The following is a 17709-nucleotide window of genomic DNA, read 5'->3' as shown; positions in this document are numbered from 1 at the left end:
TGCTTGCATAAAACAAGTCATTTGAAAACTTTTATTTCCTGGACAGCAACATGTCAACACAATAAAATAAAATCGGACATCTCATTGAATGATTTGTGAGCAAAAGTTAATATTGGAAAATCTAGATCTGCTGTTTATAGAAGGAAATTGTGATGGAACATAGCAACAGCAAGTAGGGCTCAGTGGACAGAAATCACAGAAGGTTGTGAACTCAGTCTGTTCCATCGTGGCACTAGCCTCCGCAGCATCCAGGATATCTTCAAGGAGCAACGCCTCAAAAGGGTGGCATTCATGAGTATGGACCCCCATCACCCAGGGCATGCCCTCTTCGCATTGCTACCATCAGGGAGGAGATACGGGAGCCTGAAGGCACAAACTCAGTGATTCAGGAACAGCTTCTTCCCCCTGCCATTAATTTCTGAAAGGACATTGAACCAAAGAACACTACCTCACTACTTTTTTTGCACTTAAATATACACAGTTTTTATTATTATGTTTTGCAATGTACTGCTGCCACAAAACAACAAAATTCACAACATATGCCGGTGATAATAAACCCGATTCTGATATTAGGAGATACGCAGATGACTGTGGCAGATCCTTCTCTAGGTCTACAGAATATTATTATTGGCATTGGTTAATTTTTGGTACATGAACCAAGATACAGTGAAAAGCTTGACTTGCATACAGATCCAATCTTTACACGGTGCACTGAGATAGAATGAGGAGAAAGAATACAATGCAGATTAAAGTGAAGATTCTACACAGAGGTGCAGTGCAGGTAAACAATAAAATGCACAATCATACTGACGTAGATTGTGAGGTCAAGAGTCCATCTTATCATAGAGGAGGTGCAATCAAAGCTGTCCTTGAACCTGGTGATAAGTGCTTTCAGGATTTTTATCTTCTGCCTGATGGGAGAGGAAAGCAACGAAAATGTCCGCAGTGGTGGGGGGGGGGGGGTCATTGCTTATATTGGCTGCTTTACTAAGGGAGTGATAAGAATACATAGAGCCCAGAGAGGAGAGGTTACTTTTAGATATTTAGGCAGGATTGAGGCAAAGACATTGGATTACAAAAACAAAAGAAATTGAGGGTAAAACAGCAAACAAGTACCTATATTACAGCAAGGAAAATAGCCGTTCTGCTTGCTCAGCCTGTGTCAATGTTTACTCTCATTACAAGCAAGCATACCAATTACATTTACCCGCCTTTCTCCTTCATCCAGTCTACAATCTAATCTTTGGAGTTGGCATAATTTCTGGCTCCTTCATTCGTCCTGGATATGAATCTAAATCTTAGAGTGCAGCGGTCACTCCCAGCTTCTGCTCTAAATCTTTTGTCCTTTTACTGCTGTACGTTTGATCTTGTCCCTCGCCTGCTGGAACCAGCCTGCTTCTCCTTACGCTCTTAACCATTTCATGACGTTAAATGCTTCTCCAGGACAAAGTCAATTCTTCAAACCTTTTAAAGTGAAGTCTGTAACTTTCCTTTGGACTTGAGGCAATTTGATATGGCAGAACCAAGACGAGGTGAGGCAGTGGGCCCGTCGTTGAGAGCGAGGAAGACCCGAGGTTCGATTGATTTAAGCCCCAGGCAACTGAACCCAATGTCTGGATGATAACTTAGGCGCCTGTCCATTTTGAAAAGGTCAGAGTATCAGGGCCTGAGGCAAGGGATAGGCCAGTTCAGCTTGCTGTTGCACTCTGTGCTGAACTGCGGATGAACTCTCTGTGGACTAGTCACTTGCGTTTATTGTTTACACGATTTGTTTTATTTCTCTGCACATTAGGTGATGGTATTCTTTATGGTTCTTTATGGTTTTTTGTGGTTTCTTTGTTCTGTGGTTGCCTGTAAGGAGATGAATCTCAAGGTTGTATAATGTATACATACTTCGATAATAAATATTCTTTGAACCTTAGTTTTTAAAAATTTCCTTTGTATGAGGTAGTATTTATGCATAAGTATGGCACCTTTTGAGGTCTCAAAATCATAGTTACACAACATGGAAACAAGGCCTCCTATAGGATGTATGGATCATTCCTGTTTTATAGAAATCAAAACTGCACAGTATCAGAATGAGTTTTAATGCAGCAGTCATGGGCAACAGAGCTGATTTTTTTGTGAATATTTCATTGAATAATACCTAAAACTACTGAATTCAGTTCTATGAGTGTTAAGTGCTGCTCTTATATCCTAAGACCATAAGACATAGGAACAGAATGAGGCCATTTGGTCCATTAAGTCTGCTCTGCCATTTGATCATGGCTGATTTATTGTCCTTCTCAACCCCGTTCTCCTGCCTTCTCCCCATAACTGTTGACACCCTTACGAATCAAGAACCTCTCAACCTCCACTTTAAATGTGACTGACTTGGCCTACGCAGATGTCAGAAGCAACGAATTCAAGTTGAAATTTAAGTTGAAGTTCTCTGTGAAACTGTTCTCCCAAATCCATCGTTTCCTTCACTGCACAAAGTTAACTTCCATTTAGAGTATAATTGGTGAAGTGATCCCCTCCATCCCAATATAATCTTTCCCCACCATCTCTGTTTTGGTTCCCCCAAACTCTGTACTGCAATCCCCACACAACTCCAGCTGTTCTATTGTGGCCCCTAATCTCCCTCCCTCATGTCAGGAACCAGCAACAACACCACATACTTAAAATAACAAGAGAACTGTTGGGAGAAACAGGCTCCCATTTTAAAAAGGCAGTTTTCGCTCTGAATGCAGTGTTGTTTCTTCTATCTAACCACTTTGCAACCCTGTAGAATTAACACTTGATCTTCCTAATTCCAGTAAACTACTCTCTCATTATTTCCAAGTAACATGCTCTCCCAATCCATTTCTCTAAAGCAGGGATGCCCAACCATTTTTTTAGGCCTTGGACCCTTACCATAAGCCAAGAGGTCCATGGACGCCAGGTTGAGAACCCCTGCTCTGAAACGTCTTGCTAGCCATCAGTCCTCTTGTTTCTTTTCACCTGCTACATCGTAACCTATCTCCCAGCGTTTTGTCTTGCATCTTGCTCTTAAACTGTACCCCCACGTTAGAGGAATTTTGGGGTTTAGGACATATACATTTAGCAATTGACTTTGACTACCTGTCTTCACATCGTGGATCGTGGATTTAATTTGGAGTGCAGCTCTGAACGATGAAGGCAGTGAATCCCAGACCAGACAATGCCGATTAAAATTCAGTTGAATGTCTGTTGTGTGGATGCCAATCAGGAGGTGTAAAGGTTGTATGTGGTTTCAAAGAAAGCGTTGTGGATACATTGTAAATACGGAATTGTCCTTTGAAGTTTGGCACATTAAATATCAAGCCCCATGTTGGGCCAGCAGACCTTTTGACCGAAAGCATCTCCGTATATTCCCTGCTGTACCTTCTTTTGTTGAATAAAGACACTGCTTTGTATCTACCAGTAATTTTCTCCGGTGACTTCATTCACACAACAACCCACCCCCCCCACAGTTATGACGAAGGGTCACTAACCCAAACCTTTGACTAATTTCTCTTTCCACTGATGCTGTCTGACTGGCTATCTTCCAGAATTTCCTTTTTAGATGACAACGTTCAGCTTTATTTGTTTGCCAGCACATGATTTTAAAGATTATAAAATTGATTTTAGCAATAAAATCCAGCGCAGAACTGATTAGCACTCTGCTATGAGCACGGCACATGAGGTGACCTTGATTATTTTGTGCTTCCAAGATCTCGCTGTACCCAAACACAGATCCTGCTGGGCGTGCGATGGCGATATCAAGCAGGTATTGCTGCTTCAAGTGTAGAGTGTGAACAAGTGTGAAACAGATTGATCCTCAATGGGAAAAGCAGACTTTAACAGAAGGTCACCTTTGGCTTTCCTTAAAGGAAGAGATTTTAGCTGTGACCTTGTTGGAAGTCCATCATGGAAGGAAATGATGGATTTGAATGGATAATAAACTGGACTGGTCAAAGAACACTGAGGCTGTCTACAAGAAGGGTCAGAGCCATCTCTATTTCCTGAGGAGACTGAGGTCCTTCAGCATCTGCCGGACGATGCTGAGGATGTTCTATGAGTCTGTGGCGGCCAGTGATATCATGTTTGCTGTTGTGTGCTGGGGCAGCAGGCTGAGGGTAGCAGACACCAGCAGAATCAACAAACTCATTCGTAAGGCCAATGATGTTGTGGGGGTGGAACTGGACTCTCTGACGGTGGTGTCTGAAAAGAGGATGCTGTCCAAGTTGCATGCCATCTTGGACAATGACTCCCATCCACTCCATAATGTACTGGTTAGGCACAGGAGTACATTCAGCCAGAGACTCATTCCACCGAGATGTAACACTGAGCGTCGCAGGAAGTCATTCCTGCCTGTGGCCATCAAACTTTACAACTCCTCCCTCGGAGTCTCAGACACCCTGAGCCAATAGGCTGATCCTGGACTTATTTCCACTTGGCATGATTAACTTATTATTATGTAATCATTTATGGTTTTATATTGCTATATTTCTTCACTATTCTTGTTTGGTGCAGCTGTAATGAAACCCAATTTCCCTCGGGATCAATAAAGTATGTCTGTCTGTCTTCTACTGCCTCTGATGAGGGAGTTTCTTGAATATTAAATCCACTCCAGTATCGTGCTGTCTGTTCAAGCATCAGAGAAGCGAGGTGCCTGTTCTATTACTGTTCCAGTGTCTGTACTGTTAGGTCACGAGAGCATCCCACTATCTACAGCTGCCACTCTTGTTGAAGCTCGTTTGTTCAATATTCAATATATTGCATAAGTAAGTTGCCATTTGGCGTGCAACTGTGGAATTATTTTGTTAATGGGATGAAATTAAGTCGTAAGTCTCACTGTCTATGTCAGTGCCAAAATCACTTCCCTAATTTCAGGCATTAAGAATGCCAGGTTCCCCTCAGTGTCACTCTAGCATGCCTTTCTCCACACAGTAACATTTCTAAGCATATTATCAAGCAGAGGAGTTCTATCTCTGCAATGTGCACAAAATGCCAGAGGAACTCAGCAGGCCAGGCAGCATCTATGGAAAAGACAGCAGTCGACGTTTCGGGCTGAGACCCTTCAGCAGGACTCGTGTGTGTTGATAGGATTTCCGCTATCTGCAGATTTTCTCCTGTTTGAGTTCTATCTCTGAATTAGTTTTTATCTGTCTTACAAAGCTATTTCAAATATGCCTTTAACTTAGCTGGAGAGTACTTATTCAGGACTTTTTCATTACACTTTGCAACAAGTTTTACCCTGCAAATAACACTAGGAAATAGAGCACTGGGTTACTTATATTTTTTTCTGCTTGTGGGATGTGTTTTTCCATATTAATCATAGAAAAAATAAATGAAGTAAATTGCAACATCGTGGCATTCTGAAAAGTACTATATAAATACTGTTTGTTTCTATCTTATCTCACTTCGCACTGTCTCAGGTAATTTGAGTTAAATTGCAGGAAATTATACTTACTAATATTCCGCAATGCATTCCAGAATCGGAATCAGGTTTAATATCTTCGTCATACGTTGTGAAATTTGTTAACTTAGCAGCAGCAGTACAATGCAATACATGATAAAAATAGAAAAAAAAACTAATCAATCGATTGCAGTAATTTTTAATATACATACAGTATATTAAATAGTTAAAGATAGTGCAAAAACTGAAATAATTAAAAAAGTGAGGTAGTGTTCATGGGTTCAATGTCCATTTAGTAATCAGATGGCAGAGGGCAAGAAGCTGTTCCCAAATTGCTGTGTGTGTGCTTTCAGGCTTGTGTACCTCCTTTCCGTTGGTAGTAATGAGAAGAGGGCATGTCCTGCCTGGGTGAAACACCGCCTTTCTACAGTACTGCTCCTCGAAGAAGTCTTGGATACTCTGGTGGCCGGTATCCATAATGGAACTGACTAATTTTACAAATTTATGTAGCTTCTTTCGATCTTGTGCAGTAACGCCCCCACCCCATACCAGATAGTGATGCAACCTGTCAGAATGCTCTCATGGTACATCTGTATAAGTTTTTGAATGTACACGAATACATTTCATGTTACGCAACAGTAACTACACCGTTATTTGAAACTGATTGACCTGTTGAGTTCTTCCTGCACTTTGCTATATAAATGCATTTCTTTTTTTTTAAGACAGAAAGCATGCTTAAAGTTATTTTACATAGCCATTTATGAAATTTATTCTATGATGAAATCCCCAGCTACTTTGTTAAGGGTTTTCCTTTTTGACATTAGTATTGTCCCTGAATTTTGATAGACACCATTCATTTATCCCAGGTAATCCATTCAGGGACGCTTGTCTTTTACTATTCCAGGGTATATGTTACTTCTTGGGGCGTTTCTAATAGTCTAAGTCAAAAACTAGCCAGAAAAATGGAGTTCAACCTGGAAAAACATGTGATTCACTTTGAAAGGTCAAATTTGAAGGCAGGATTCTTAGCAGTGTGAAGGAACAGAGGGATCTTGGTGGTCTGCATCCGTAAATCCCTCAAAGTTGCAGTGCAAATTGATAAAGTTGTTAAGAAGTGGGGATGGTGTGTTGAACTTCAGTAGATGGGGGATTGAGTTCAAGAGCCACAAGTTGCTGTTGCAGCTCTATAAAACCCTGGTGAGACCACACTTGGAATAGTATGTTCCTTTCTGATCACCTCATTATAGGAAGGATGTGGAAGCTTTAGAGAATGCGCAGAGGAGATATACCAGGATTAGAGAACATCTCTTGTGAGGATAGGTCAATCAAGCCAGGGCTTTTCTCTTTGGAGCGAAGGAGGATGAGAAGTGACGATAGAAGTGTACAAGATTATAGGATTCATAGATCGAGAAGATAGCCAGAGAGCTTTCCCCAGGGTAGAAATGGCTAATATGAGGGAGCATAATTTTAAAATGATTGGAGGAAATTATAGGGGCTTGTCAAAGGTAAGATTTTTACATACAGTGGTGAGTGTGTGGAATGGATAATGTGCTGGTCTTCAAGCAGTAATACAAAATACGTGCTCACAGTGCTTCCCTTCTCTACTGCACATAAACAATCTGCAGCAAAACAAGAAGCAATTTGAAGCATGCTCCAACGCAGCACCACTATCAGCCGATCAACCGCACCATAGCCCCGGAGATAAAAACGTTGGCAGACATCTCAGCTATTGATATCTCAAGGCTCCTCCCTATTCTGAATTTCACTTCCATGTTAAGATGGTGCTACTCATAATGATGATCAGTGTGCACCTTATTAAATATTACTGAAAATGTTTTAATCATATTTCATTCTTGAGCTTGAATACACCAAGGGAAATGTCAAGTAGATCAACTAGCAAATAGTATTACTGCATACTCCACTATAGCCTCAACCTAACCTCTCTTGCGTAACCATATATTTCTCCTTCCCGATAGAATGGTTCAATATCTTGTGTATGCCAACAATTACAACTGGGAGATACATTAGAGGAAGAGGGTAGGGACTGGTTTACACATGTAGAATTTGGTTCTTGGAGCATTTCATTTTTGCATTTTCTAGCAGCTGTTAAAATCTAGGCATGACTTGTTTTCACTCTATTTAACATGGTTGTTTGTGTAATTAAGTTATTTTCAGATGTTTTACATCCATTTATTAACTGGTCAGTTATTTAAGAGACAGAGCACTCAAGGAATTTCCTTTCTAATACCAGTCATTTAATCATGATGTTTATGTGTGTTATCATTGTTTTTGTGCAGGGGAGAGGGTGGGGGGAGGGGTTGATGTTCTTGTTGCAATTTTGCAGGGGAGGGGGATCTGGGGATCAAAGTTCTTGTTGCATTTTTGTTTTACGTTTTTTGTGCAGGGGAGGGGATTTGGGGCCCGATGTTTTTCTGTGCGGGGGCGGGGGGTGTGGTTTGTGCAGGTTGATGATCGTGTTGCTGTTTTTCTTGTTTGGGTGGGTTTGCTGTTTCTTTTTGAACTGACTTCCATAGTTTTTCTTTCTTTTGTGGCTATCTGGAGAAGAATAATCTCAGAATTATATACTGCATACCTCCATACTTTGATATAACATGAACCTCTGAACCTTATTTTGAATACACAGAGACTTTACACTACAAGTTGAGGCTCTGGTGGGCAATTTGGAATTTAAATGTGTTTTGTGGATTACATTGTTTGAATTTTCAATTTTGAATCTCTCCTGTAAAGTTCCCTCACACTAACTGAAACTATCCTCTCTTCCAGTTTTATTTCACATGTATGACACTGATAGAGATGGAAAAATCACCTTGGAAGAATTAAGAGAGGTTGTATTGTCTTGCTTTTAAATCTGCAATCTGTGCCAAACAAATGTTAATTAAATGCACATCCCAACAAACATCCATATAGAAGTCTAACATTGGAATAAATTATGCAAACTAAGCTTGTGTTGAATTATAATATTGATGAACTCACAGTTCATAAGACCATTAGACATAGGAACAGAATTAGCCCATTTGACCTATCAAAGTCTGCTCTACCATTCCAACACGGCTGACATTGTCCCTCTCAACTTCATTCTCCTGGAATCTTTGACACCCTTACTAAACAAGAACCAATCAGCCTCCACTTTAAATATACCCAGTGTCTAGATCTCCACAGCCATTTGTGGCAATGAATTCCACCGATTCACTACCTTCTGGTGAAAGAAATTCCTCCTCATCTTTGTTCTATAGGCTCGTCCTTTTATTCTGAGGCTGGGTCCTAGACTCCCCTCCTATAAGAAATTCTAAGTCCCATTTGATGATATAGATTCATTTAAGTGGGAAATTTTAAATGGAACAGATGGATTACCAATATCCTTCATGGAAGGAAGTTTATTGCCTTTGCTCAGTCCACACCAGAACAATGTGGTCAGCTGGTAATTACCCTAGGAAATAGTCCAGCAGGACCATGGTTCAAGAACAATTGGGGCTGGGTGATAAATACTTAACTTGCCAGCAAAATTTGCATTCTGTGAACAACCTTTTGTGAAATCCTGCAACCTTATCACTTGGCACGTAACTCCCATTACTGGTTTAGGGTAAAACTCACCTCTGAGTTACGGTATTCAAACTTGCTGCTGTGTTTGCCTATTTGAATGATGACTTACCGGCTGCAAAATTTCCACCTTGCAACAGTCAAAGAACATAGCAAATCACAGCTCAGGAACAGGCTCTTCAGCTCAGAATTATTTAAAAAAAAATAAACTGCTCTTTTCAATGTAAAGAAAAGTGACAATTGCAAATGAGTTAAAACCTGCCATTTGGTCTCTGGGTTCAAGCATCATTTTGAATCCATTAGTGAGGGTCTCATGATATGGAACATCTCAATTTACCTTCTACCTTAGAGAATATTGTTGATTTTCATTATCCTCTGTGATAGGTATAAATCAAATTTTCCTTTTTTTTCAGATTGTAAAAGAACTATTATCCAAGAAATGTTCAACAGAGAAAACTTCCTCATCAATTGCAGATGCTGCAATGTTGGAGGCTGCAAACATCTGCAAAGGAGAAATGGTCTGTAACATTTCAGATTAATTCACATAGTGAAGATGTTTCTCAGAATATTTGATTCCATTTCCATCAACTCCAATTTGCTTATAACTAAAAACTTGAGAACTTGAAGGCAGAGGAAGTAGGATACATACAGTAACTGCAGTGTGAAAAAAAGTTAGCTTTTATAATGGTCCCCCATCAAGGCTGAATAAGGTTATCAAATCATAAGCTCCAGTTAGAATTATTCTGTTTACGAGTGGTACTTGGTGTTCCATCTGTGAGATCCTATCTGCATGCATCAGTACCATTTAAAAATTGCAGGTGAATTGAATTTGATCATTAAAATGCAGAAAGTATATTTCATTTAAAAAGTTTTGATAATTGTGTAAACTGTAACTAAAGCATTGCACATATTATAAACACAGCTTAGAGCAAGAGTTAACCACCAGCATCAGTACTACTTCATCAGTATGCATTACTTGCCCTGGTGCTAAAGAGCTATGCTGAATGCTTTCATATAGAAGGTCTGAATGAACCTATAGAATTTAATTTTATTTGTTGCATGTGAAAAAAAAGAAAATCTAAGCACGTTTCACTGGTTTTGCCATCAGTACACTGCCTTCTTGGTCCTTTAGGATCAATTTTAAAATACTCTTAATTGTGCAGAAGGCTCTGAATAACCTAGCTCCTCCATGTATTTTGGAGTGTCCTTCCCCTTACATTCCTGATCATAATTTTAGATCTGTGAATTCCAGTTCGCTTAGTGCTCCTAGAGCCAAGCACATAAGAACTGTGTCCTGACGAAGGGTCTTGGCCCAAAACATTGACTGCTCGTTTCCACGGATGCTGCCCGACCTGCTGAGTCCCTCCAGCTTGTTGTACGTGTTGCTTTGACCCCAGCAGCTGCAGTGTACTTTGTGTTTACATAAGAACTGCAGCTGTGGCCTTTTGTTCTTATGCACCAAAAATCTGGAATACTCTTCCGACTGAGATACACCAGGTAAGTATTGTGGAATTTTACAAAACACTTTCAAAAACCTACTTTTTCAATTTGGCCTGCTTATAGGATTATTTACTTACTTATATAATTTGGTATATTCAATTATATTTTATTCTATATAATATTATGATTTTTAATTTGGTCTAATTTTTATGATTCTTTAGTTTATCTAAAGCACTTCGAGACTGCATCTTAATGTATGAAAGGTGCTATATACAGTAAATAGTTATTATCACGTGTATTGAAATATACAAGGAAGTGCATCATTTGCATCAACGACCAACGCAGCGTTGTTACCTTAATAACAGGACACTCTACACGCTTGACTGTATCATTCCATTGTAGGGAAGTATTGAGCACATTGATGACGTATGGCACCCATCTGGGACAAAATGCCAACAATGTCGAGGAGAGTATTTCAGATGTTTTAGTGCTCACCCAGGTGTTAAGACCATATGATATAGGAGCAAAAGTAGGCCATTCAGCCAAACAAGTCTGCTCTGCCATTCAGTCACGGGCTGGTCCAATTCTTCCAGTCATCCCCACTCCCCTGCCTTCTCCCCGTACCCTTTGATGCCCTGGCTAATCAAGAACCTATCTCTGCCTTAAGTACACCCAATGACTTGGCCTTCACAGCCACTTGTGGCAAAAAATTCCACAGATTTACCACCCTCTGACTAAAGTAATTTCTCAGCATCGCTGTCCTTCAATCCTGAAGTCATGCCATCTTGTCCTAGACACGCCTACCATGGGAAATAACGTTGCCATATCTAATCTGTTCAGTGTTAACTTGCAGTGATTTACCACTTATAGAGAAGTTGTAGAGGGAAATTAGTTTAGAAATTGGCAGTTTTTTTAAATAATTTTGGTTCAACTTAAACAAGTGTTATGTTGTTAAACTGTATCATCTATAACTGAAATATTGTACACATACGTGGAACAAGAATGCTGAATACATCACGTGTTAACTAGTAAAGAAGATGAGCGGCAATTCAACCAATACATTGTGGATTCAGCTGAGGGAAAGACTGTGAAGCAAGTTCATTAAGGTGAACATGATTCTGTCAGGGATTGTTGGAGCAGGTGCCACCTCCCAAACTTATAACTCCAAACACCTCAAAAACACAATGAGTAATATTCTCGGCTGCACAAAAAGGAGAAGTGGATGAAATGTGGAAGGGTGTGTGACCTGAAACATTAACTCCTTCTCTTTGCACAGATGTGGCCTGACCTGATTAATCCAGCATTTTCAATTATTGCTTTAAACATATGTGCCCCTCCCATAAAGTTCCTCACTGCCTTCAAAACATTCTGGGTGGAAATCCTGCAACATGACGCATGCGAAATGGGGGAAAAAATTCACAATGCAAGAGCAATGGGGTGGTAGAGGAAGGGAGATGACAGGTGCAACTGCATGGAGAGGGGATAATAGGCAAGTGGGAGGATAGCATGGCAAAGGTGTGAGTGCATGAGAGGCAAGTATTAGGGGTGTGTCACTCCCACACCAACCTGTCAACTCTCCTTCACATTCACAAACAAGATCTGCAGATGCTGGAAACCCAAGCAACGCACACAAAATGTTGGAGGAACTCAGCAGGCCAAGCAGCACCTATGGAAAAGAGTAGTTGATGTTTCAGGCTGAGACCCTTCTCTCACTGACCCGCTGTCTGCGTTTTCCATTGCCGATGAGCATCTTATGTTTTACTCAGGTAGCTTACACCACCATGGTGTGAAAATTTAATTCTCTAGTCCACATCCATTCTCCTCCCACACTCACTGCTTGATCCATCTAAAGTTCCCCTCCCTTTGTTCATCCTGCCCCATCTCCTTTCTAGCATCATCCCCTACCTGTCTGTTTCCACCTATTATCTACGAGCCCCTATCCCACCTCCCGCCCTTGGATTCAATGACCCTTCTTTGCCCTGCATCGGAATCTGAGTGGGACCACAGCAACAACTGCTCCCTAATGTTTCAAGTTAGCACTTAACAGCCTCTGTCCCAACCCATCATTCCGGTCTAATCCCCCACCCCACCCTCATATTTTTCCCTTTTCCCTCAGTCCTGATGCAGAGTTCAGGCCTGAAATGTTGTCTTGTACTTTTTGTCTTCATGGATGTTGCTTGGCCTAGAGTTCTGCTTCTCTTCCCACTGATGCTGCTTCGCCTTCTGAGTATTTCAAGCATTTTGTCTTCAATTAAAATCCCTTACCTAGAATTTGTTTTTGCAAACTGAGTAAGGTGATGTAGCCTATTATATCTGTGTTTAAAGGGCAACACCCCTTAATATGGTTCGGTGAATTCCCCTAAACCTGTTTTTCTTGTTCTTCCCATGCTAGTCTGATTGAATTTACACAACACAGATAATTTTAGTTGACCATTATCCAGCATTTTAAGTATATTCAAGATTAAAAATTGTTTAATATCATTTCCAGTAAACAAGTGTAAAGAAGTTGGAAATAATTGTTACTCCAGATTCTGAAACAGCGCAAAGAAAAAGCAATAAGGAACACAATAATAATAATATGTATGATAGCTTAATTTAAATGAATTGATTGTATGTCCATAAAGTGGTGCTAGGCACAGCAGAGTCTGTACATAAGGTGACTGACAGGAAATGATCAAGTAGTGGTTGGGGAAAGCAGCTGTTTTTGAGGCTGTATGATTAGCTCCCCGCTCTGCTCACTTTATACTGATGACCATGAGGCTAAGCACAGCTCACTGCCATATTTAAGTTTACCAGAGGCACCACTGTCCTTGGCTGAATCAAAGGTGGTGATGGCTAAATGGTGCCACAGAAGCAAACTCTCGCTTGATGTCAGCAAGATCAAGGAGATGATTACTGGTTTCAGCAAGAGGAAACTGGAGGTCCGTGGATCAGTTCTCATTAGAGGATCAGAGATGGAGAGGGTCAGCAACTTTAAATTCCTCATTGTTATCATTTGAGAATATCTGTCCTGTGTCCAGCATGTCATTACGAAGAAAACATTGAAGCACCTCTATTTCCTCCAAAGTTTGCAAAGATTAAGACATTAAAACTTCGACAATCTTCTATAGATATGCGGTGGAAAGTATAGTGACTGGCTGCATCACAGTCTGGTATGGAAACACCAATGTCCTGCTACAAAAAACAAGTGGATACAGCCCACTCTATCATGGGTAAAGCCATCCCCACCATTGAGCACATCTACACAGAGCGCTGTCGCAGGAAAGCAGCATCCATCATCAAAAAGCCCCACCATACAGGCCACTCTCTCTTCTTGCTCTTGCCATTAGGAAGAAGGCACAGCAGCCTCATGACCCACACCACCAGCTTCAGGAACAGTTATTACCTCTCAGTTATCAGCCTCTTGAACCAGAAGGGATAACTTAGCTTGCCCCATCACTGAACTGTTCACACAAGCTACGGACTCACCTTCAAGGGCTCTTCATCTTAAGTTCTCAATACTAATTCCTTACTTATTTATAATTTTTCTTTCTTTTTGTATTTACAGTTTGTTGTGCCTTTTATTATTGCACACCGGTTGTGGTCTATCCGTTTGGTGCAGTCTTTTATTAATTCTATTGTGTTTCTTGTATTTATTGTGATTACCTGCAAGAAAATGAATCTCAGGGAAGTATATGGTGACATATGTACTTTGATAATATAGCTACTTTAGTCTCTGCGTGGATGCTACGTAGCCTCTTCCCGCTGGGAGTGGGACAAACAGTCCATGAGCAGGGTGGATGGGACTCTTCATGACGTTACTGGCCCTTTCCCAGCACCTTTCTATATATGTGTCCTTGATGCAGTTAGGCTGATGCCAGCGAGGTATTGGGCAGTTTTAGCCACAATTAAAAATTAAACTCTGGATAGCCCTTTTACACTGGCACAAAGTAAAATGAGATCAGTTTAGTAAAATGAAAAATGATACATTAATGCGAATATGTTTTACAACTTCTATCAATACACTCCATGGAACTTTTTTCCTTCCAGCAAAATTAGTTCCCCAGCCCAAGATTAATTCACAAGAGCCTACGCTTTCAACTGTATTTCTACAATAAGGGCAGTTATTCAGCAATAAGTTAGGATATGACAGATTGAGTTCAGAAGATTTTAATTCCCAGGAATTCTACTTACATCTTACCTTGAAAGTATATTAGCTATCAATACCAAACCCTTCACTCAAGGATTGTATACTTCCTCAATGCATATGAAATTTCTTGTATGCTTCTGCTTTTAAAAAATATTCTATAGACACAAACATTGGGATTGCAGTGCTTTTAAGAAAGATGTCTACATACTGTATCTGAATTTTTCATAGAATTGTTCACTAACATAAAAATAGGCATATTAAGGATAACAACAATTCAAAATTTTTGCACAGGAGTGTATTGTTTTATTGCAATGTTAATTCTAATTACAAATTGCAACACCAAAATGATGCAGCAGGTATAGTGGACAAGGTGCACCATCAAGTCTTGATGGTGCTTCAATCAAATACTAAATGTTAATTAATTTATCACAAAAACTATTCAGTATTAGAATACAGTTAGCAAAATTGTTTCCACAATACTTGGAGTTTACTCTAAATATAAAATACGTGCTTAACGAAGGGATTACTTTTCATTGAAACTAGATTTATTCCTAGAGTATGATAGGGTTTAATGTGATGAAACTAACATGAGAAGTCTGGTGGTATTTAAAGGAATTTAGAAAAACAGGAAAAGCCAGCATACTCAACGAGTCAGGCAGCGTTTGTGAAGAGAGAGAGAGAGAAGAAAGTTTCAGGAAGGACTTGTTACTTAAAGCAGTTAAGTGATCAAAAGCCAGTATGTGTTTGGCTGCAGAGAGGGATGGGGCAGAGTGAACAATAGGAAATGTATGTGATTAAATGGAGAGGAAATTTCCCCGACACTTTTGTTTTCAATGCAGCTCAAGAGAAGAAATTCAATGTGTTAATCACAGTTGATTTATCTGGAGGACTGTACACTCAGTGGCTGCTTTATTAGGTACCTTCTTTACATAATAAAGTGGCCACAGAGTGCATGGTTGTGGTCGTCTGTTGCTGTTGGCTATTCATTTCAAGGTCTGTTGTATTGTGCGTTGAGATCCTTTGCACACCATTGCTGAAACGCAAGGTTGAGTTACTGTTGCCTTCTTGACAGCTTGGACCAGTTTAGCAATTCTCCTCTGACCTCTCTCATTAACAAAGCATTTTTGGCCACAGAACTGCCACTCACTGAATGTTATTTGTATTTCACACCATTCTCTGCAATCTCTAGAGCAGGGGTTCCCAAACCTTGATTACTGGTAAGGCTCCATGGGATTAAAAAGATTGAGAACCTCTGCTTTAGAGACTATTGTGTGTGAAAATTCTAGAAGATCAGCAGTTTCTGAGATACTCATACCACCCCATGTGGCACCAACAATCAAAATCACTTAAATCACATTTCTTCCCCATTTTGATGTTTGGTCTGAATAACACCTGAACTTCTTGACCATGTCTGCACACTTTTATACATGGAGTTGCTGCCACCTGATTGGCAGAGTAGATATTTGCATTAACAAACAGGTGCTGCTAATAAAGTGGCACTGAATGTAAATAGGGAAAAATGAATGAGAGCAGTTTGAAAGAAAAATTGCAGGAACTGTGAGATACAGAACGCCTCAGACACTGGATATCCAAAATGGGGAAAAATCTGGAACTATTGAGCATATGAGATAGTGATATGAAAAAAGAAACAAAATGGATCGATGTTGCAGTTGGAGAACATTCGTTCACTGACAAACTCAGTCCAGACTGGCTATTTGAAACTGCTGAATTTAATATCAAGTCCCAGGGGTGCAACACACTTACACAGAAGACCAAGTGTTGTTCCTCAAGCTTACATTGTAGATCAGGAGGCCAAAGATAGAAAAGTCAGGGTGGATGCGGGCAGGAGACTTTTTTTGACTCTTGCAGATGTTCTTTAAAGAGAACCAATCAGTATTTGGTTTCTCCAACATAGAAGAAATTAGACCACCATAAACATTAGATTCAGTGTACTATATTGGAAGAGATGCAAGTGAAATTGTGCTTCATTAGGAAGAATTTTTGGTCATCTTGAAGGTGGAAAGGGGCAAGGTAAAGAGACCGGAGGTGTATCTCCTATGTTTGCATGGTCAATTGCTGTGGGGAGAATGATTGCCAGAGATAGAAGCACAAACCAGGAAGTCCAATCAGGATGCTGGGGGACAGGGGAAGATGTAACTCATGGTGCAATCTCTGTAGATAGTGGAAATTATACACGATGATCCATTGAAGGAGGAGGTTGATGGAGTGAAAAGAGAATCCCTATCCTTGTTCTGGCTTTATAGAAGGAATGAAAGGGCAAGTCCAGTAAATAGAACAGAGGGAGACGAGAGCCCTGTCAATTATTTTAAAGGGAGACCTGGAAATGGCGAAGTGGTTAAGTCTTATTCAAATACATTAGAGGTCACAAAGGGAATCACTTCCATTGATAAAGAGAAATTAAACTCGGACAAAGTCTTTACTTGAAGTTCATATGTGCTAAATGCACTGTGATTTACGTTGACCTAAACATTTAACCCTAGCATCCATCCTCTTCACCACCAGCAAACAATAAGGCTTCTTTGGCAGTTTCAACACTCTCCAACAAGGGCAAGTGGCAAATAGAAACATCTCAACCAAGTCATACTTGATCCCGATTTGGAAATAATCATCTTTTCTTCAGCAAAAACCCAGAACTTCATTAACTAATAGCAACCCCATTGAGAACAAAAGTTTAAAAAAAAAAATGAAGATGTGCATAAATTCTATAAATATAGGCATGCTGCATATTTGAAATGTTTGCAGGCATACATTTAATAAGATTCATCACATAGAAACATAAATATAGAAAATAGGTGCAGGAGTAGGCCCTTCGAGCCTGCACCGCCATTCAGTATGATCATGGCTGATCATCCAACTCAGAACCCTGTACCTGCCTTCTCTCCATACCCCCTGAATCCCTTTAGTCACAAGGGCCATATCTAACTTCACATTTTTGAAGTCTTAAGAAATGCATTCACTTTTATACATGTCTAATATTTCATGTTAATTTTTGTTTGTTTATCTTCAGGAACCTAATGAAGTGTATGAGGAAATAAACTTACAGGACTTCCTTCAGGTTTGTGTTTTTCTCAACAGGAAGTGAAAGTAGGCTTCAATATTGACCAAACACTTCAGTAACATCACATAAAGTGAATAAATGCTGATCATTTTAAGTAGCTGG

The 17709-nt window shown here is 40.0% G+C and overlaps 1 protein-coding gene across 2 annotated transcripts in view; it reads left to right on the top strand.

The window, feature by feature from the left end:
• The window catches only part of LOC132404195 (calcineurin B homologous protein 3-like), a 53557-nt gene that overhangs the window by 23083 nt on the left and 12765 nt on the right, over window positions 1–17709 (top strand). For both annotated transcript variants that reach the window (XR_009515447.1, XM_059988280.1), the window contains exons 5-7: window positions 8186–8247; window positions 9373–9477; window positions 17557–17604. Coding sequence is in view for 1 of the 2 variants with exons in the window: in XM_059988280.1 (XP_059844263.1) it covers window positions 8186–8247; window positions 9373–9477; window positions 17557–17604 (215 nt within the window). In the remaining variant the exon portion in view is untranslated. The remainder of the gene's footprint in view (window positions 1–8185; window positions 8248–9372; window positions 9478–17556; window positions 17605–17709) is intronic.

This window comes from Hypanus sabinus, chromosome 13 (genome assembly GCF_030144855.1).
Source record: "Hypanus sabinus isolate sHypSab1 chromosome 13, sHypSab1.hap1, whole genome shotgun sequence".
In the NCBI taxonomy this organism is placed as follows: domain Eukaryota; kingdom Metazoa; phylum Chordata; class Chondrichthyes; order Myliobatiformes; family Dasyatidae; genus Hypanus; species Hypanus sabinus.
Note: the sequence above shows the minus strand (reverse complement) of the source record. Positions and strands in the feature narration are given on the sequence as shown.